The sequence below is a fragment of the Zosterops lateralis genome, assembly GCF_965231275.1.
Source record: "Zosterops lateralis genome assembly, chromosome: 3".
NCBI classification, from domain to species: Eukaryota; Metazoa; Chordata; class Aves; order Passeriformes; family Zosteropidae; genus Zosterops; species Zosterops lateralis.
In genome coordinates, this window is record NC_139764.1 from 98,349,802 (window position 1) to 98,372,374 (window position 22,573).

Genomic DNA, 22,573 nt, shown 5'->3' on the forward strand with positions numbered 1-22,573 from the left:
AGTTACATGAGTAGCAAAATATAGCTGGCACAACAAACCAAACATTCTGCTTCTAGATGTCTTAGGCTACTTAATTTAGACTCTTCTTCTATTTATACGGATTGTGTCACATACTAATTGCTCAAACAGGAAGTATGAAAAAACACCAGATAAACTAATCAGCCTCCAAAGCCACATACTCTACATCAAACCAACATCAGAATAAAGCTTTATGTTAACACACTTTTCAGAAGCCACTCATGAATCAAATTTTCTTCTCACATCCAAAAGCCTTAGATTTTTCGGTGTGAAGATACCCTATCTGGACACAAATGTTGACACTTAAGACATTTATATAAAACACAGCAAAGTTGTTATTCTGCTCTCTAGCAGCTAGGATTGATAAAGCCGTTGGCTTCTCACTGCGGCTCTTATAGAAGCTTGGTAGTAAGCCCATCACACCATTCTGGAAAGGCACCTCAGGCACAGTAATACAATATAAACACATCATGGCCACATTGACCAAATTTTAATTTTGTTATCATATAAAATGTTAAGAACTTACTGTGGAGGCAACTCTTAAGTAATCACAATTACACTGCTTACATAGATTTCTGAAGACAACCTTTAGCAAACCTACTGCAGTCAGGACAACTGAAAACCAACACCACCAAGACTATAGTTTTATATGAACATCCTCTCTCTGCAGAAGAGCGTATCTACAGCATGTACCAGTCAATTTTTCAGAGCATCATGGTCATGCAGAGAAAGAGATCTAGAGGAGTCTGGACTCTTGTTTCATTACAACTGGAGACAAGTGGATACTGCTGATCAATGAGACCTCCTATCTTGTAGGGAAAAAAATTAGACGGTTTTATAGGTTGTTCTTTTGTTATAACACATCTAGCGTTATAGCTGACATCTGTACACCTTATTGTAGGGAAATGGTAAAATCTTACTATTCAATTTCACTGTATGCATATCACTTCATTTATACCTCACAAGATATCCTTAAAGCATTCAAGAAATTAATATTATTTGAAGACAAAAAGCTTTTACAGAAACAATAATATCTACCACTAAAAACACACTCAGTATCAAAACCAGAAGACAGTGATTAGGCACATGGATGGATGGCAGCATATATTAAATGTGGTATCACAAATGGACACTATGGTGGAGGGAAGCAAAAGAGAAAACCCCAATGAGCTGAAAAAAACTGACACTTATTAAAGAGCTTCCAGGATATAGGATTTAAAACAGACACTCCTAGAAAGAGCAGAATACCAAGAAAAAGAAAGACACCCATGTGACTCTTGTTTAAATTGGTGCATTACTGGTATGCATTGTGCATTTCCATGTGGTATGATCTATTAATAAAACAGATTATTCACTCTTTAAGTAATCACACACCAAATTACCTAGAGCTTCCTTTTGCAAGCCTACTGACTTCACAGTTCCTGTTGTGCCTGTGATGAGTAATGACTGCAAGAACTGCTTAGCAATTGGCTATACCAAGTATTTTTTATTTCAGTATTATCTGGCTTTGAAGATAAACTCCATGCTACATTTTCTAAGGTATTTACCTTTTCTTACCAGATGTAAACATACAACAAACCTTTTAAAGTATCACATGCCTAAAATTTCCCTGAAAACAGAACACCAAAAGTTCAGACTTAAGATAGGTACTGTAAACTGTACAGGAAATTTAAACCATACTGAAATTTCTGTCTTTTATTCTCCCACTTCTCTTCCAACATAATTCAATGCAACTTTTAAACAGAAAGTTTGAAATTTACTGTTCTAAAACACTAAGCTTCTCAACTAAAAACAATGCAAACCAATACATAAAATTGCTTTCAGGAGGACTATGTGCAAGAAATCCAATTTGCCCATAATGAAGAGAGTACAAGTAAATCAATTGCATACCTTCTCATAGCATCACAGAATATGGTGAGTTGAAATGGACCCACAAGGATCACAGAGTCTAACTCCAGTCCCTGCACAGCACCATCCCCAAGTGTGACACCACATGCCTGAGAGCACTGTCCAAATGCTTCTTGAGCTGTCTGGTGCTGTGAGCACTTCCCGGGGGAGCCTGTTCCAGTACCCAAACACCCTCTCGGTGAAGAGCCTTTTTCTAATATCCAACCTAAACCTCCCTGACACAACTTCAGGCCATTCTCTCACGTCCTATCATTGGTCACCACGGAGAAGAGATTAGTGTCTCCTCCTCTCACAAAAAAATTAAAACTGCAGTGAGATCTCCTCTTAGTCTCCTCCAGGCTGAACAGACCAAGTAACCTCAGCCACTCCTCATACAGCTTCTCCTCAAGATCCTTCACCATCTTTGTCAAGAAAAGAAGGGATTTCTTGGTTGAAAACTGGAAGAACATTTGTCTTCAAACATAACTGAAAAGTTATTTCCAAGTAAAACCAACTTGCAGCGTCAAATACACCCTCCAACATTTCTTCAATACTCAGCCTGGCTTCCGCCTGTTTACTCACTTAAAAGACTTCTGTACTTTTACTTGGCATAGTCTTTATTTCATGTGTTTTGCTCTCACCCCTCTTTTTATTATTGATCGTAAATCTTACAAAAAAGGAAAGACAGACATACTTGTCACCTAACATGGTCTCTGCCCATCAAATTAACTGTCTCAAGTACAGCTGGCTTATTTCACTTTAAATTGAAATGAGCCTGATCAATTTAAGTTAACAGCAAATCTGGACAATTATGGGGTGAGGGAAAATTAAAGCATAAAAAGCTTTTGTGCAAACTCAGAGCAGATGAGAAAATTAAGCTACATGAAGTCACCCCAAATAAATTTTAAGCTATAATAGACATTGAAGCGAGACACCAAAAGGAAATGGCTAGCATGCTTATGACAACTGGAACTATTCAGGATCATGACAGTACTAAGGAAGACTTGTGTTTCACAGAGCAACCTGCTCTAAATGTTCCTGCTTTGAACAGGCAGGGTGGGAATTAGAAACACTTCCCTCCACAGCTATTCTATGATTCTGTGATCTTGTCTTTAGCTTCCAGTAAAGACATTTGATCTGCAAAACTGATCAGCTTTAAAAGCTGTAAGAGAAACTTAACATCTTTAATTGAGACACTGGATTTTAAAATTAAGATGTTTGTATTTTTTAAATCACAATCCTTTTTATTTACATCCACCCTCCCCTATAGGAAAAAAAAACACCAACCCACAAACAGAATTTTATGGTTTGCAGTGCATTGGTATCAAGGGTCATGATCTTTTAGCTCCAACCCAGACAGTTCATACCCCATCACTTGCAGTTCTGCAGGCAAAACTGACTTGCCCAACTTACAGCCAGCAGTTTCAGTAAGAACAATACAATTATTTTTTGCTGAGCTTGTTGTAATTAATAAGTGAAATTTGTCTCAAATCCAAGCAATTCCACCAAAGAATAAATTTTAAAAAAAAAGGGATAATTATGCTCTTAGAGAAGAAAATTTACTGAAATACATGGTACCCTTGCACATAATCTCTCTAACACAACCACCACTGGCTTGATTCAGTCAATGCCATGCAACCAGAATTTTTAATCAACTCTTATTAGTGGCTGTCTTTGCCAGGAGCTGAAGAAGAACATAGCTTTCACTGAACTCTTCTAGGTACAATTTATTCTGCCACTTCATTTTGTAGGGAGGCTGATTTATTTGACATCAATAGTTTGTTGAGGTAATAAACCATGCAGCAATGATAGCATGACTCAGAGCTCATTTGCTAGCAGTCAAGTTGCTTGGCAGCATGACAGGCAGAGTAATGTGCCTTGAAGAAGTATCTGTACAGATGCTACAGAGATTACCAAACAAATAGAGCCCCAAAACATGACTTTATCAACTTTTTGATTGACTGATTGTGCTCAGCTTCACTTTGAGCACAAAGATTAAAAAAAGAAAAAAAATCTATATGCAAGCCAAAAAGCTACTCCATCCCAACAGATTTCCAACACACCCAGGCAATTTTACACTACTGCTTCCTTCCAAGATAGGGCTGTCCTCTACATGCTTACAGAAACCAAACACACAGTATAGGAAGTGAGAGAATCCTCCTTCAGGTAAATATCAATATTCAATAAAGTACAGCTACTTCCTACAAAAGAAGTCCAAATTTTTTTCACCTGAGTTTTCAAGTGTGAAAAAAGAGGTTTTATATGCTAATGGCATTATTTTACAACTCGGTTCTTCTGAGAACTCTGTTCTTTTGAGTAACATCAGCAATCAAGTGTAAAATAAAATAAAATTTTATAAGGGAGGTGGTGATTTAGGAAAAAAAAAACTGATTAAGACTCTTAGCTCTGGAAATACAAAGTACAGAATCAGATTCTTTTTCTAATTGCATTAAGGCAGCATGTGTCTTTTTTGTACCAAACAAACTGAGAAGGCTACAATACTTTAAAAAAGCCCATGCATTATCCTTCTCAGCCTCTCTGCTTCAGTATCAACCTTTACAAATCTGCAGACACTAGATGATTCCTACCCTTCTTTCTCCCTATACCTCTAAAGGGACACCACCCCCACGATTAAATTTAAAAGTAAGGCACAAAGTGATAGGCACTACAGGTAGGAAAATCATAGTTCTCTTTTCACTCCATTCCTGTAACTACAAAAAATGCTCATTACAGGCCTTTCCACTCAAACATTTCAATTTTAGGAAGGATAATATATCAAGTTATTTTTCAACTTATACATTCATTGTTTTAAGTCATGCATTGAGTTCTATTCAGGCTTAGCCAGGAGCGTTACAGGAAGTTATCAAAGTAGATGAACTTGTAATAGCTACTTAGAACAAATACTTTTAGGAGAAATTCATAAGGATTATTAGGAAATTCCTTCACAGCTGTTAACTTCAACAAGTGCTTACTTTTCAAATAACCGAAGACAGACATCCATTTACATGGTTATTTTTGTAATCATCAACTCTCCAGCATACAGAGAATCACTTTCTGGTGCTAGTCAGTGTTTCCATTCACAATCTTCAGAATACAAGTCTGATTTCTAGATAAGCATCAAAAAAATCATGACATTCAGCATTATTAAACACCTGACTGATAAACTGAGTGCCACAATTAACATGCCAAGGGAATTAAGATGATCAAGATTTATTTAGCTCTAATCTGAGATTTTTAAGATAAAACCATCAAATCTCCTCCACATCTCCCATCATTTGTCAACCCCACAGTAAGGAGTGAAAGCAAAGGGGAGACTTCACCTCAGTCCTGGCTCTAGCTTGGAGTCTAAGGGAACTTATTGAGGACTTAACATCCCTAAATCCCAAGGAAAGGTATGACCAGGAAGCACCTCCACAGATACCAGACCAGTTACAACCAAAGTTCATTCACTCAAATTCAAATACCTCTTTATATTATCATGTTCAAACAGCTCACATACATAGGCATGAGAACAGTACAAAGAACTGTATGTCCATCAAAACAAAACAGAACCATTGAATAGCAGACAGAACAGCTACCAGGAAAGGTAAAAGTGCTTTGGAGGATGCAGAAGTTTATCAAAAAATCTCTTCTTGCTTCAGAGGGTAAGGAAGCCTGTATAGCCAATGCACAGCAACCGAACTGATAGCATTTTTAAAAATTTAAAAATTGTTTAAGCAATTTTTAGAGAGGCTGGAGAGACTGAGGAGCTATATTAGCAGGTAGGGATAACATGAAAGAAAAAAAAAACAAAAACGTTTTTCCTATCCGTACACTCATGAAATCTACAGGGCAGCCAGCAGGGCAGGGAAAAGAAGAAAACTTAGGTTAGTGAGTGAATTTAGATAGCAGACAAAAATATTTTCTACAATACACAAGTGCTTTTCCAATACAAAATCCACTTGAATCCATATTTACATCACATATAGGTATTTGAAGTTTGACTTCAAGGTTAAGATGCTCATTGAACAATGCAGGTAACCTCTAACTAGGATTGCCAGCCAATGGGTGCCTCTACAATACAGAGAGTAAATCCCAAACCTGCGGCTATGCAGGTATATGCAAGCACTATGATTAGTTGTACATACACACACATCCCCACTAAAACATTGACATTATCTAGTCCTGAGGCCAGCTGGTACCACCTGCACTCTACTGTACAGCACTTAACCTTCAATCTCCCCTGGGCTCCATGAGACACATTCAGAGCCTGAAGACAAACACTTAGGTGAGGAGGGGAGTAATTCACATTAGTTTCTATTCAGACTGCCAAACAAAGCTGTAAGTGGCATTTTCCTGACAGAAAATTAACTGTACCTGGTGCATTCCTTAGTTAAGGAATCATTGCTTCTGGGATACTCCAGCAGTGGAGGGAACAAACCTTGTATAATCTTGCTTGTATCACCTATTAGAAGTGCCTACCTGAGCTTCCCATACAGCAGCCACACACTGTTGACAATTTAAAGCAACAAATGACTGTTACATTTTTTTCTTCCACTGAAAAAGAGTTTTTTAGTTTTAGCCAATGGCAGACTAATTCATATGGTGACAAAGCAACATAAGCTCTGTAATAAAGCTAGATTTCCCTACCCAGCTGCAGAGTAACCGCTGTGTATAACACAGCCAACATCTCAGTAGATCTGCCATGCAGTTAAACCAGCTGGTATGAACTAGGAGGATCAGGAATTAGTGCTGCCTTGCCACAGTGCAGGAAATCTGCCTACCTGTCTCACACTATTAGAAACATAAACCATTGCTGGATTTCCATTTTCGAGAAACCTACGTAACTTGTTATGATAAACACCAAAGTGTTCCTGACTGGTACCTCCCTTCACTGCATTTAACAACATTAATAATTTATTTTAGAATATTAAGTAACATAAGTTACTTAATTGTTGAATGTCTAAAGAAAAATTTACATTAACAAGTTGCTTTACAACAACCTGTAATCAAAGATATATGTGTTTATAAACCACAAATCCAACCAAACGAGGTTCTCTTGCATCCACAGTAGTTTGGATACATGAGGCTTTGAAGCAAATCATGAAGGTAAGAGCCTAACATGAGATATTTCAAAAAGAAGATAAAATTACATTCACTACCACAGCACAATTCAGCAGAATATTCTAACAGGTAGGAAGACCACAAACTAAGGCCACCCTGGCTTTGTGCTTTCTGTGTAAAGCAATTTTCCTCTTTGTTTCTTCTACCAGCATCTTTTCCAACAGCCTCACATACTTCAGGAACCTATTCAAGCAAGGATTTGCTATTTTACTAAACATTTATGCAGGAATTAACACAGTGGGAACCTAATTTGTTTCTGATCTCTAGGCTAGTGGAATTGCAAAACATATGCATACAGTAATAAAACAAATCTCTTCCCTGTTTTTAAGAATGACTGAAAAAGAAAAACAAGTGTTATTCTATATGGATTAGGATACTGCTAATATAATCAAGCATTCAAACTTAAAATAATGTTGTGTTTTATAAATGTATTCTTAACCTAAGACATTCATAGTGACATCAAAATAAAAAGGAATTATAAACACTTAATACCTAGAGAAATTTCTCACACAAATTGTCTTCCTTTCGTACATCTTCCTTCTATCATCTTCAATTAACTAGCATTGGCTGTTTTCAAATTACACATCTTTTGTCAACACCCAGAAATACTTAGGATTAAAGAATGATGAAAAAATAAGAATATGTGGAACCCAAGAAATGTCTCAGTGGGGTATTATTTTAATGAGCTTTAGATATTTCAAAAAGCTGGCAAAAATTCTCTAATAAGTCATCTTCTCTCCTGAAAATAAAACCAGAGTTAGAGAATTCAAATACTGAAATGTTATGATACAACTAGAATTATGGTACATATATGCACCATTACAAAAAACCCCTAAACAGTAGCATTCTTGTAAAAGCAAAAGAATAAATTTTAGAATGGAAACTTACTTGTGCATATTTTCCACTCCTATTATGATCATGATATAGTAGGAAATTCCACTTTGTATAACAAAATGTAAGGCATACCTAGGGGGGAAAAAATAGTAAATCCTCATAGCATTTTCTTTAATGTCAATCAACTGCATGCATTTATTGTAAATTAAAAAGGTTCAAAGTTTAAAGCCACCTCTGCTCCCAAAGAAAAACACCCTTCTACTCAATTTAGGTTTTTTGCTACCCTTCCTTCTGCTGAGAACTTTTCCCTTTAGCACAGCACAGAGAGCAGTAATGAACAAAAGATAGACACCTAGATAGAATGCTCCAGCTCAATCAAGGATATTGCAAATGTTGCTAATTCTTAAAATACAACAAATATGTCTTATAATACAATGAATATGTCTTATAATACTTCCATCTGGCATTATTCCCTGGGAAAATAACTTAAACAGCATGAAGGTTTATGGTTTAATTTCTATACTCATCTTTCTACCCATTTACAGCAATAGGTATCTCAGAAAAGGTCAACAATTTCTTAGTATCTACAATATTGTAATATTTCCTTCTCAACAGAAACGGTGTCTGTGTCCAGCCAGTCTCTTTGTCCCAGGTTGTCAGTAACTTTTAAAAGGGATGGTGGTGATGGTCACAAAAAAAAACACACAAAAAAAAAAAAGCCCTACACACCACAGACTTCTTTCACAAAGGTGGTCTAAGCTCTTCTTGTTATTTTTCCACAGCTTACCACCACAGCTATCCCCACACCATTACTTTGGGGGTTTGCTTTGGTCTTTGAAGGAGTTACAGCTCTCAGTGAGCTGTAGAGCACCGGTGTCAAAGCAGTGCCAGTGAATGGGGAAAAGAGGTGATCTTTAGTAACTTGATTTTTTTCATTCTGGTACCTTAAGTGCCTCAGTAACATACTTATGCTCAAGTGACACGACTCATCTAATTTGGGATTTATTTTTTTTCCCATAAAAAGCAGCTATTATTTTGTTACAGCAATGCTGTTTTCTTTCAGCTTAGCACCAACAATTCCTAATTTCACTCCTTCTCTACTCACAAGGAAACAACTTCAAAGACCTTCAACAAAAAAAGCCAGTTCTATCCAACTGAAATCCTTCATCCTACACATGATGAACTGGGCAAAACAAGTCACATGGACATGAATTAACCTTTAAAAAAACTTGACTTTTTACAGAAGATCCAATCTGTACATGCTCCCATGCTTCACTTCTAGTTTGCCTTATTTAGGATAGGACTACCTAAAATTTAAGTGTGCATTTTAGTATAGTAATTGTCAATTTAAAAAGTATTTACTTGTTTTTCTTATTAGCCAAGTATTAGCAATATTACATAGCAAAGATAGGCATTAGGAAAATGACAAAAAATTAAGAGGTTTGGTTCTTACACAAAGAAAGGATATTAAGATATCAAAGCCTAAAAGAGTGTGGACTGACATGGAGTACCATACCAGAATTACAGTCACTGAAAATATTTCTCTTTCAGAGCTGTTAACAATAGCAATATGACTGATCTTTGATTCAAACATTCAAAGGGATATATTGAAATACCACACAGAATATCAATTTTTAACTACATACAAAGGGTACATATTCTGGGCCTTTTATGCTATTTGCTATTATGCCAAGGGAATTTTTGCTTCTCTTCCTTTCCTCTACTACCATCACAAATATTACAAAAGTGACTGAAAACCAAGAGACTTGAAATTGAAGATGACAACATAACTACTACAAAATGCCCTTAAAAGGGTGCAGATTTCAAACTACTTCCCACATTTAAGTCTGCATGATCTCATCTACAAGTTACTACATTTACTAGTAACAGTTTCCTTCTTGTTAAATATGTTTCTAAGATATGTTATAGCACAACCCAAGAGTCACTGAAGATGTATCAGGGGCTGGCAACCTTTTGTATACTTGATTCTTTGAGGAGAGGAACAAAAAAAAAACCCCAAAACTCTCCAAAAAACTGCTTGTATGATATGTACTTAAGCAAAAAGAAAAAGCATTGGCAGAAATATAACAGAAGAACCAATTTCTTAAAGAATATGTATTTTCAATACCTCAAATTATGTTTTCATAATTTTAAAATAGTTTTTCGCTCCATAACTGCAAAATAGAAATTAATTGCAAATATAATAGATTCAAGTATGATCCAAAGCAAATTAGAATAATGTGGATTTGTACTATGGCAGAAAACATCTCAATTTTTTTTCCAGGGCATATTGCCAGTGAGAAGTTTCCACAAATTTTTATTTATGATTGCTGGGAGTAGAGGTTGTTTCTTTCCAAAATCTCCCATACCCAAAATTCATATATTAATATATAGTAGCCCTTTCTAATTACAAGTTACAACTAATGATTTCTGCTTCTAAAACAATGGATACAGAATGTGCTTCTAAGCTTACACAGCTCTCAAAAAAATCTCACATAGTAGCTCCTATCTCCCATATCCTCCTCTTTATCTGTGGTGCTAAGACTGGAAGTCTTTGAGACCAGATCATCTTCTCAAAGCAAAATACCATGGCAACATGTTTAAGAAATAGGCTGGAGTAGTAGAGTTTTATATAAAAGTAAACCATGCATGTAAATCTAAAAAATAAAGGTTACTGATTTCCTGAAATCTAAAAACAATATACATCAATTAATGCTGGGAGATCTCTGCAACATGCCAACATAGAGGCCAACACACTCTGCATGTGCAGAGACAGATGTGCACACACCCTGTGTGCATCTTCCCACCTGCACAACAGCTTGATTAATTCCCCCTAGTTCAGTAATACCCTATAACAGTCAGCATAAATAAGTCTTTTATACACTTAAAGCTAAGTAAGCACCTTGTTTACAATGCAATAAAATGAAACTGGCACTTAAACCATCTTGGGAAGATGTGAGCCATTTGGTAAGCTGCTTTTTGAAGGAAATAAAATATATCAAACTAAATACATATCCTTTTCTAACTTTACTAACATTCTGTCTTGTTATACTGAAAATATCAAGATACACAAACAGCACTCATACAAAATACATGTTTGAAAAACATCCACATATTCCCTCCAAATCATTAAAGAAAATGAAACCATGAAATAGTCTGAAGTCAAAGCAGCTCCTCTCCAAGTGTTTTACACTACTAGGAATATCATTACATATATTTTACAGTTTCAGCAACTCTTCCTAAAAAAGGTGGCATTATATTCAATATTCAGAAAAAGACACTGAGTTATCTCATGCCATGAGTATTTATGGGGAATTATCTTAGTCTCCACATCTGTGCTGTGCCTCAGGAGAATACTTTTCCATCAAGCTTACAGAAAAAAAAAGCTGTACCAGTTAAACTGCACCTGGTTTATCTTCCCAAAACCATAGGCAGCCAGTATGGTAGTTATCAGTTTGCAAACAGATGATCTTTCAAAATTTGTGCACCTCATCAGAATATTTAAGCTGATTTCTGTACATTTACAGCAGCTAAAATCCCCACAGAATGAGGCAGTAAGGTTCTTCACTACACAGAAATAAAAATTTTAAAGTTCCTGATAAATGAATTTAAGTGCAACTTACCATCCAAAACAAAAAAGTGCAAGATAAAGGCCCAAGAGTGTTGCAACAACATGTCTTATAAATGGGCTAGTTTTGCTTGAATGAAGGTATGTTCGAAACCAAACAGCCGCAAGCAAGGCAAACAGTTGGCACACTACAAAGTTGACCTGCATAAAAAAAAAGAAAAGAAAGAAGATCTCACACAAGTGTGTATTAAAAATTAACAGAAATATCCACACATTTCTAGCAATTTGCAGAACCTGTAGCTTTGCCATGGCTTTTACCACAGCATGTCTAAGAGCCTCTCCCATGAGTCCCTTCCTGGCTAAAGCAGGAACCAGCTTCCTTGAGCAGCTCAGAGGAAAAGATGGATCAAACACGAGGCAATATGTGCATAAACCAAGAAAAGAAAGTCACGTATTTTGCTGTAGATTTTCTAAATACCAAACCACTCTATCAAACATTAAATCATTTCCACTCTCCCAGTAACGTGAAAATCAGAGCTGTGGTTTTATTTGGTTTTTTTTAAGTGTGCAGGACTTGAAGCTATGTATCAGCTCCAAAAATCACTGACAGATCACTTCAGTAGCCTGTGCAGAAACAGGGCTCAATGAAGTGCATTTCGGTGCTATGTAATCAGATAAACAGCTTGGTTGCACACTGCATTTTCTTCCTGTACATTCAAGTAGGATAGTTTCAGAATTTCTTCCTCCCTTCAGGCCATTTATTCTAGAAGATAGAAAATTTCTTGTATATTAAATATTTAAAGACGTTAGGGCACTGAAAGCAAAAGCAGAATTGATTAAAACTAAATCAGCGAGTAGAAAGAATTGTTCCGATTGTGGCTTGAAAAAATTCAACAGTAAGGGCACAATAAAGAAAGAAATTCCTCAAGTACAGCAACCACTACCAAAAGTGGCTTAAGCTACAAAAAGCTGGATAAATTACTTTATTTAGGAAATAACATTTCTCACTTCATAGTTTTTATTTTTTACTCACATAGAAAACTGCCTAACAATTTCCTGTGTCTAATAGTGCCATCACAAGCAACAGCTTGGGAATCACTGCTTCAGGTCATAAGCACTTCAATACAAGAAACCTGCACATCCTGCATGCTTGACCGGTCCTCTGCACAACAGCGTTTTAGACTGTTTGATGGCACTTAGCTGAAATACTTAATCTTAACACCACAGGGTACAATGACAATACTATTTTTATGTTCCTGACAGCAAACCTAATACTGATGGATGCAGCAACAGAATCCACACTTGCAGTACCACAATTCACCTTTGTCCATTCCTTTATCCTTTTTCAAGCAAGTTTCAGGCCATAATAGCTAAGGGTCAGAGTACACAAACATGGTCATTTTTAAAGTAGCAATTAAAACAACTAAAGAAGTCTCATTCTTGTAACAAGTGAACCACTCCAAAACCTGTAACACCAAGTTAAAACATTAAGTGCTAGCAGGGAAAGAGACCAGAAGGCAGAGCTGTGCTTTTTAATAGGAGCAGTTCCCTAAATTAAACTGTTCTCTAAACAGTCATGTACACCTCTCCATCCATTCTCTTACTCCCACATTTCTATTATGCTTTTTAACAGTATTTGAAACATCCTAAATAAATGAGGAGATATTCTTTCAGGGCATAACTTGACCTGTTTTCTCTCCTTTATAAGCAATGATGCAAATGAAACAGAGCGAGGTTTATTACTCAAGATGATTCTATGGATTTAGTGGAAAAGTTTCATACAAAACAGTCAAGTGAACCACTGGAATGGAAACAAACATAGTTTAAAAAAAAGAGGGCAAGAAAGAAAAATTAAAACAAAAAAAATACTATTATTTCTGTATTAACATTTGTATGAATATTTTTACAGAAATTATGCTATGTAACCCACAAAGCATGTTTCTGACCCAGAGAATTCACGTTCTAGACAGACTAGAAGGGGAAGAGAGACAGAGAAGGTTGCACATTCACAGATACATAGTAAAGCTGAGGGTAAAGAGGCAGAGGGAAGAAATGAGCACAAATACCTGTCCTGAGATGGACACACATTGCTGGTTTTACTGAAAGCACAGACATTAGTGCTTTGACTGCAATATAGATAATTTACCAACTGGTATCACGCGTGTCCTTCTTTTTCAGATTACCACTAAAAGCAAGCTAGCATGACCCAGGGAAAAAGGAAAGTCATCATCTGGCTCCTACTAATACCATGAAAAGGGTAGAGAAGTGCTTGGCATTTCTCACCTGTATCAACTCTATATGAGCAGACACTAACAAAACAACAAACCTCGAATCTCACAATTCAAGATGAGCCTGCAGGTTTAGGAATGTGTAAAATCCTCACACAAAACACAAAAAGCAAACCTGAGAAAGGATTCAGCAGGTAGGGAGTGAAAAGGGGGTACCTTTCTTAAGCACTTGCTCTTAGTTTACCTATTTACTCAAATGACAAAATCTGTATCTGAAAAACAGTATCCCATTAATTAAAAAAACAAACAAACCCCCACCAAAAAACCCAACCCAGAACACCTTCCTCAAGAAGAATATTTTGAGAACAGCAATAAAATGCAGGATAACACACCTTTAAATCAACTCCACAAGCCAACTTCCAGGGAGGTGAATTAATTATGTCAGCTTTTTGAACTCAAAACTAAGTGACCCAAGCAGCAGAAATCTTTTCCAAAGGCATTCCTCACAACTGAATCCAAAACTTATCCCAAAACAGTGTTCTTACCCAAAAAAAGTGCACAAACACATACAATACTTGGAAATCTAAGGCATCACCACAATGGTCACACACCACCCTGCATTTCTTCTCTACTCTTACCAATCCCATCCCTATCCTTGTCTCAGTGCACCAAATTCCAGATTACAAAGCACCAAGAGTTCTGCAGAACTTGTAAAGCTCCAAAGCTTTAAATAGGCATCTGTAAAATCAAGCTATGCAACAGTTAAGGTTTGAAAGCCATGCAACTTGAGTTTAGCCTTTATACATACCTACTTCTGACTATATTCTTTCTGCTGCTTCATTCTATTTTCCCCAGCAGTATTTCTGATTCATTCAGCAAATGGACAATTGCCCAGTTTTTGCCCTCATCCTGTGACCCATTAAATGCTTACCATCTGCATTCTACACTGAATAGAAAAACCTTATATTTTATGCAGCTCTCTCCATAACATGGTAAGACTACATACAATAAATGCAAAGTTTGCAATAATTTCATAAGATCGATATTCCTATTCTAGAGGTGAATGACTAGCACAAAAATTATGAAAGCTCAAAGGGTAAAATAAATGCCCACTAACTTTGGTTGCTCAATTTCAGGCAGCCATGCCTAGTTTTTCAGTCAGTCCTTTTAACAGAACTTTAACTGGAATAGTGTTTTGAAAATATAATTTCAGCTGCTATTCTGATTATCTAGCATGCCTATAAATCAGGCCCAAAGTATCTCAAAATGCAAACAAAATTTAAAATCCTCTCAACAAGCTATATTTTCCCCAATTGTTTCTCCAGCTCACAAAAAATCTCTGGTTTATTAGTGATTTGCATTCAAATAAAGGAGCTCATATGGAAGAGTTTGTGAGCACTGCCAGGCAGTGTTAGAGGCAGAGTGGTAATCTTCACCTGACACTTATTCTGAATTGCTATCACAGTTACATACTCACTTGGAAAATATCTTGAATATTTGATTACTTACATTTTAAAAGAAAACACAGAATTTCTACAACAAAAATCAAAACAGACTTGCTTGCCATTATCTATGGTTTTCAGTCCACAGCACTCATTTCTACCACTCGTACTCATTTCCACATGGAAAGAGGTTTCATCCTTTGCCAATACTACAGGAAATAGAGTGAGAAACAGACTCTGTGGGCTCCCAAATTCCATCACATGCACTTCAAACTCCAGTAGCGAGATAATTTGTGCATCTACACAGTGTTTTAGTTCCGATCAAAAGGGGCTCCTGAAGCCTCCCAGTTATCTGCACTTCATGTGCTTTGGCCAGGGCTGTGCAATGGTGTCTGGAAACACAAACCTGATTTCTTTTAAATTAAATTGAACTAGAGTATCTTCTCCAAAGGCAAGTAAACATTTAGCCAATGAACTAACCTAGGCAAAGGCACCATTTCCCAAAATTACTATAGCACCCATATTGGATCTTCAATGCCAACCACTTCATCTCACAGAAACATTTTTCCTGTACTGCACTACTTGGTTTAGTAAACAATGCCAAACTTTAACATTCAGCCTTTTCCTAACTCCATCTCCCATCTTAAGCCATGCTGACCAGGGGGGAATTGACAGACAGCTTCATTGTGTCCACACTGGATAGATGAAGAACTTGCCTTCATATACACAGCTTGTCTTGAAAGGGAGACAAAAATTATCTGGCTGCCTAGGAGACAAAAGGAACAGACAGCAAACGAGCAGGAACAAGGACAGAGCTGGACATCATCTGGAAAGCTTCCATGAAAACCAGGCACTCAAGCAAGCAGTGATTTCACTGACAAAAGTTACATATACAAACTTCAACCATTGGGAATGGTATACTTGTGTACTTTATGAAAACTTAGGTCAAGCTCTTATAACATTGTGAGTATGGGCAAAATACAACTTGCTAAATACCATATGACTTGGTCAGAGGTGAGCAGAACACCCACAAAGAACAAAGACAACTTGTTCCCTAAATCTGCATGATGCATTCTTCCAACCAAATTGTAAATGTGCCTCCACGAGGTCATAAAACCTGTTCCAATAAGCAGCTTCAATTTTACAAAAGAAATAATAATTTTTTTAAAAACCAAAAAAACAACAACAAGCAAAACTGACCAAGATCTACTTAGAGCTGAGATATCATGGGGGGGAGGGGAATTGCCTGAGCAGTTATAATTTAGCACATCTATAAGAAAACAAACAATTTTTTATTCCTCCTCAAGTACAGGATAGCAACAGCTGACTCAATGAGAATAACACCTCAATCTTACAGAGAGAGTGATGTGTAATGGAAAGTTATGTGCACATAAGAATAAAAAACCATACAACTATAATGTAAATTATCACCACCAGTTATTCAGCAATGACTGATGTGTGTGTTAGACATACCAAGCTATTACAGATCCTGCTGTGTGTAGCCTAGCAAATTCAAAATTAAATCCACTATTTTGGTTCAAAACTAGTCATACAAGCACTGCAGTTTCTAGGCATAACTCATGCCAAATGTAATAGTAAAACATGAACACATATTCACAGTTTTAATATTTGGAGTAGCTACACAAAATAGAAATCATTAACTGCATTAAACTATCTACATAAGAAATTCTCCATTGCCATGACCTCTGCAAAAGTCAGTAGAAAGTATATAACTTTTAAAGACATTTATTTTAGTATTTTAAAAGAAATAAATGTAATTTATGCCATGCTTTTGTAAAAACAAAGTTATTGCTAAGGAAAAAGTATTTAAGGAATCAATTCTTAACATAAAGAAAAAGGTCACTGACTGTCACAAGGATTTTCATCCTCAAGAGGAAATTCTAGCATAACATTGGATTTGAACAGCTGGAAGTTCCAACTCCACAACACAGACAGCATCTTTAATAAATCATTAAAGAAATTTAAGCCCACATTAAAAAGAAATACAGAAGAAAAGCTTATTTCTTCTACAAAACTAATTTTAATATATGCAAATTTTATCTACTAATTCAGATTTTAGGCTAAGCTTCCTCTTCATATAAGCAATATTTTAATATCAAAAGCCAATTGCTGCAGTCAAGGCCTCCAGAATCCTGCTACTTCACAGCACAGAAGGCATTTGCCTCATTCAGAAAAGCAGCCAAAGCAGAGAGGGAATTTTACTGATACAGATAATTCCTAACTGGATGGCACAAGTAAATCATAGAGGCCCACACAGCCTACTAAGAATCCACTGAAAAGCAACAACACAATGGCACAAAGCTTTGCTTACCAGCAAGGTACCGAGAGACACCCAAAGAACAACATTTCCAACAAAGTATCCCACAAGAGAAACAGCGGTTTAGCAGGTAAAGCACCAAAGATGACTCAGGAATGTTGCATTTTACTCTTTCTGCCAATGACCCACACAAACTCTTTGTAAGTTACCTTGTCTTGGGGCTTCTCTATTTTCTCATTTCTAACAAATTTTCGCAAATAAGAAGAAAATAAGTATTTAAACCTCTAAAGTGCAATGAATGCCCGTGGCCTCAATAAAACACTTAGGATGAATTAAAGCTGATGCAGGGGTTTTGTCTGGGGAGGTTGTGTTTTTCTGTGGACTTTTGTCTGTTCTTTTGTGGGGTTTAAAAAAGTTATTCTTGAAAAAAAAATAAGGCAGCACTTCTGTTTTATTGCTGATGAACTAGGCTTTGAAAAAAAGATTACCCAGGTAGAAGCAGAAGCACTAAAGCCTACCTAATCAGGTGCAGAATCTAAAATAACAAGTTTAAGATGCTTCACAGACAACAGTCAGAACGTGTGGATATGGCAATTCTGCAGCTAGAGATTTAGGAGTCCTCCCCTTCTTACAGGGAACATTTCCCCCTTGGAATTCAGTTTTTCTGAGGTGCAAGATACCGGCTTTACTTGTCTCCCTGTCTACAGCAATTTTTGACCCTCCATTCTACCACAGAAAGAAAGTGAGAACCTTCTGCTTCCTCATTTATCTGACAGGGCCAGTGAGCAGGGTGCACTAAGCAGCATTCCTCTTCTCCAACTTTTAGCTCTTCTTTCCAACTTCTATGGCCATTAGAGAAAAGAAAAAGACTTTTTAGGAAAAAAAATTAGAATATGAGCTACAAAACCACTTTGAAATAAGTTCTTGCAAGGGCTAGGAGATCAAGACAGACCAATGCACACACATCTTAAAAAGACATTAAAGCTCAGGCTTTAATGTTTTTTCTAAATCTGTAGGGCCACTTTAGCAGTAGCATTTTAAACACAAACCTCTTCAAGCACTGCGTTTGTTGATGCATACTTGTCAAAAATTGCCAAACCTTATCACAATCAATAAAGCATCAGCTGTGGCTTGTTCCTTAAACATCATTATTTTCTTGTTCCTGCTCCAAGTTAAGTCAAAACTATTTCCCCTTCCCACCAAAACAATGAGTTGAGGAATGAAAAACATCTAGATGAGTTCACAAAAAGTTGGTTATAACATACAGGGGAGTTAATGTTGCTACACAGCAACTGGACAGCAGTGTTGATGGATATTCTTCCATCCAATTTCTGACCTTTATCAAGTATAAATACAATTATCCAATAATAGCCTAATGCCAGACAGCTAAGAACTGAAGAGTAAGAATGACTATTATTTGAAACCAATGTCAATTTTCCAACTACTGCCTGAAAGTTGCTGCACTAATATCAAAAGGGAAAAGAAGGGAAATAATGTTTTCCACAGTAAAGTTTTTCTTTGTAGCAAAGACTGTATTACTGAGTGTTCATACAGTATCCGTGTGAAGGGACATTTTTTCAGATGAGAACTCCAAGCACAGCCCTCTAATAGCAGCCACTTCCTTAAAAGTGCTGCTTCTGTTTGTTTTAGTCAACATCAACATCACTGGGAAATGCTCTTTAGTATTGGACACATACACTTCATTTTCCCATTAATTTATTGGCAGCTGAATGAACTTACACATAAGATCCTAAATGTTTTCTTTCCAAAAAGAAAACATTTCTTTGGGTTTCAACCCAAAATATCAAATCCAGTTATGACATAGGTTAGTAATAGTATTTCTATTTCCAGTATTAACTCCCAGTTTCCAATTTTAAGTATGCTACAGAGAGTGAAGCATGTAATGAACAACATGATGCAGGCAATAGTAATCTGGTTTGTGCAATAAATGAGCATCAAATCCAATAAGCTTTTTCAAAGAAGGCTTACTTAATCATTACTCAGAATTACTCTAAGATAAACCGTATGACTAAAGACGTAAAACAAAACATCAATGTACATTTAATAGTGAAAACAACCAAAACTAATTCATTAAGGATAGGAAGATATTGGCTGAAGGGTGTTCTCTCTGATGAGCTCTTAAGAATTCACCATTATAGATCATGAGTTGTCAAAAAAGGCTATTTATTCATGGGAATACCTAAAATCCAGGATGCAGGTTTGTTCAAAGGTGAAATCAGACTAAGAACGCTGGCTTGGGTTTCTTTGTTTGTGTGTTTTGTTTTCTTCTCTCTTCATAAACAATAAGGACCTAAACCACTTGCTTCTGTTAAGCAAAAACTGGTTTGGCCAGTTAAGGATTGCAGATCTCAGACTACCATGGAAAAAGAGTTTACAACATCCAAACACCACAGCCTGGCATTATGTTGGCAAAACACAGTTCCAAACAAAGACCAACTCAGTTACTGCACTTTTAAAACCACGGATTTTATCACACACTTGCAGTGCACATGCACACGAGATGAACTCAAAATCCCTACTCTGTCACATGTATCAGCAGTACACTGATAACAAAATCAGCTGGAAAAAAAACACATTTTGAAGTATTAGAAAGCAGGTATTCTTTATTACAGTACTGGACGCTTTCAGAGGATGAAATTTTCTTATGAAATCAAATGTGTGTGTGTGTGTGTGTGAAACTTTACAAGAAGGTATTTTTTCCACCACGATCACACATATTCATTTTAGAGTACTTCCCAGCTAATACATAAACATCATTTTTCCTAGAACTAATTTGCATGCATTTGTCTCCTCCTGGAAGCCCCTTTACGGTCCTAGAGGGTTGTCTAAAGGGGTCTCTGGTGGTCGTTCTAAATGAGTGCCTCAATATTACAGGTGACCTTTCCTTGAACTCTTTTTTGGGCATGTGCTGTTACTTCTTGAGACAGAACCTTGCCAAAAGAACCATTATATTCCTCATTATCAGTTTATTCAATAGTTTCAGCTATGTTTATCATCCTGTGTGCATACTTTTACATTTTTTTTAATTTTTTTTTTTTAGTAGTTAATCTTTAAGCTCTATCTATCAGCTCCAGGGGAACTGAAAATTTCTATTCTCTGTGTCTTCTATAAATACAGGATATTCAAATGTGTATTTGAATGAAAAGTTTTTATTTTAAAGCCCAGAGAACCAATACAGTGTCTGAAAATTTGCAAAAACTTTACAAGCTACTTACTTTCCTAGGCATTTAAAAATAAAGCAAGATAGATACCTCCATAGGTGTTGGCTTTCTCAAATGCAATCAGAAACTGACATTTTCTCAATTAAGATCTACTTCACAATTATATTTTCTGGTATGTGAGAAACTGAAATACGTCTTAAAATAAGCAAGAGATATTGAAAGAATTGAAAGATCTTGTCCGTATAGCGAGCACAAATCTGGTAACAACAACAGTAATTTCAATTAACAAGTAAAAGAAATATCCCCCATCTTTAAAATTATCAGCTTCTCAGTGCTCTTCATGGCAAGAAAAAAAAAAATAGGAGAAGGCTTCACTATACTACCCCTTGAACAAACTACTATCCAACACAGTCTGTATTCCTCCACGTCTATTATCTTCCTGCTTTTCCCAATTCAGGAATCATTCCCATGAGATCAGCCAAACCTCATCTCCAAGCACCAACAGCAGCCCTTTAAACATCTGCAGTATGCAGCAACCTGTACAAGCAACAGACACTGCTTTGAGATGTTACATCTTTTCAAATTAATTCCATTTTAAATAATATTTTAGTAATATTTAGAATTAGACTTCTATATTAAAATATTTTATCTGACTTCTTACATTCAATTCTATTACAGTATATGATTTGCTACTGTATTCTAAGGACAGACCTTCTACAAATCTCAGATCACTGAACTTCTAAAATTTCTGCAGATTTGTGAGGACCTCAAATTCTTTCCAGCCTTTCCACCATGAAGAATAAAACCCAAGTCATTTTAGTCTGGGCCTTCAGTCCACTTTTTCAATGACATGCTTAGTCAATTGAATAACTGGGGTTTTATATGTGTGTGTATTTATACATACACATAAGAGTGAGAGGAAGCAGTAGAATCAAGAGCATTACTCAGCTACAAGGCATGTCAGAAAGGTTAAGAATTATCTGTATAAGGTGGCACTACAGTATAGAATATAGCACTGCAGTAATACAACTAATATGCTCAGAAGCCACATTTCAGAATAAGTACACCTTCTGCAGCTTAGGCCACTTTAACTGGAAATAGAAGAAAACAACAAAATCCCAACTACAGAAAATCACGACACTTTAGCCAAACCAAATAGCTTCTTCACCTTTGGACATGTTATTCCAGAATAAAAAGCAGAGCTATGGAAGTTTTCCTTTGCCAAAGATGGCTTAGCTACCAGAATGATCATTTAAAACAAGTAGGTATAACTAATACTTATCTAATTTTGCAGACATATTGAAATTCTCAAACAGATCTGTTCACTTAAACAAGGGCTAAAAGACTAGCAGTGTTGATTCAACTGAAGTTGAATTTTAAATACTTCCCAAAGGAAAGAAGGAAAACGAAATATCCATACTGAAGAGCTACATCAACTTTCTTTGTAACAAAAATACTGGGAAGATGCAGACATCAAGCAAATAGGTTTTCATTTGGCTACACCTAGTTGTTCTCACTTTTCAGAAGAAAATAAAACTCCAGTCTTAACTCCCAGTTCAAGGGAAACAAGGGAAAAAAATGGGCACGTGTTATGTGCACAGGGAAAGTGCACATCAGTCAAAATAACAAATGTGAAGAAAGCATTCTGTAATCAAGGCTGCAAAGGATGTATCACAGTACCTCATTAGGTCAACACAAGAACAGGTAAACATGAGTTAAAAGTCAACAAATGTCGGGAGTACAGAATGACAAAGATGACTCATCTATTTCAGTTTTATCGGTTTTCAGGACTCTTGCTTAAAGTCAGCACAGTACTCTAGAAAAAGCCCACAGAGGGAAAAGATCAACATAGCTGTGGTACAAGATATTTACAGCAGAAACCCTTCAGAAACAGAAAGCAACAGAGTGGTAGCCATGCACTCCATAAAAAGGGACTCTTGTTATCTTCCTTATGCCTTACTCTTTTTTCTTTATTAGACTGTTCTTTGAGCACTCCACTATTTTTTTTCAACTTCCCAGAACTGCAGTATTTT

General features: G+C 36.3%; 1 protein-coding gene across 3 annotated transcripts in view; it reads right to left on the reverse strand.

Annotated features, from left to right (window-relative positions):
* Positions 1–22,573, reverse strand: part of MBOAT2 (membrane bound glycerophospholipid O-acyltransferase 2) — a 91,142-nt gene that overhangs the window by 62,505 nt on the left and 6,064 nt on the right. For 2 of the 3 annotated variants that reach the window (XM_083856931.1, XM_083856932.1), the window contains exons 2-3: positions 11,466–11,611; positions 7,897–7,974 (exon numbers count right to left, since the gene is read on the reverse strand). In XM_083856931.1, the coding sequence (XP_083713057.1) occupies positions 7,897–7,974; positions 11,466–11,611 (224 nt within the window). Of the gene's footprint in view, positions 1–7,896; positions 7,975–11,465; positions 11,817–22,573 lie in introns of those variants that run through there. The other variant, XM_083856930.1, reaches the window with a different exon arrangement.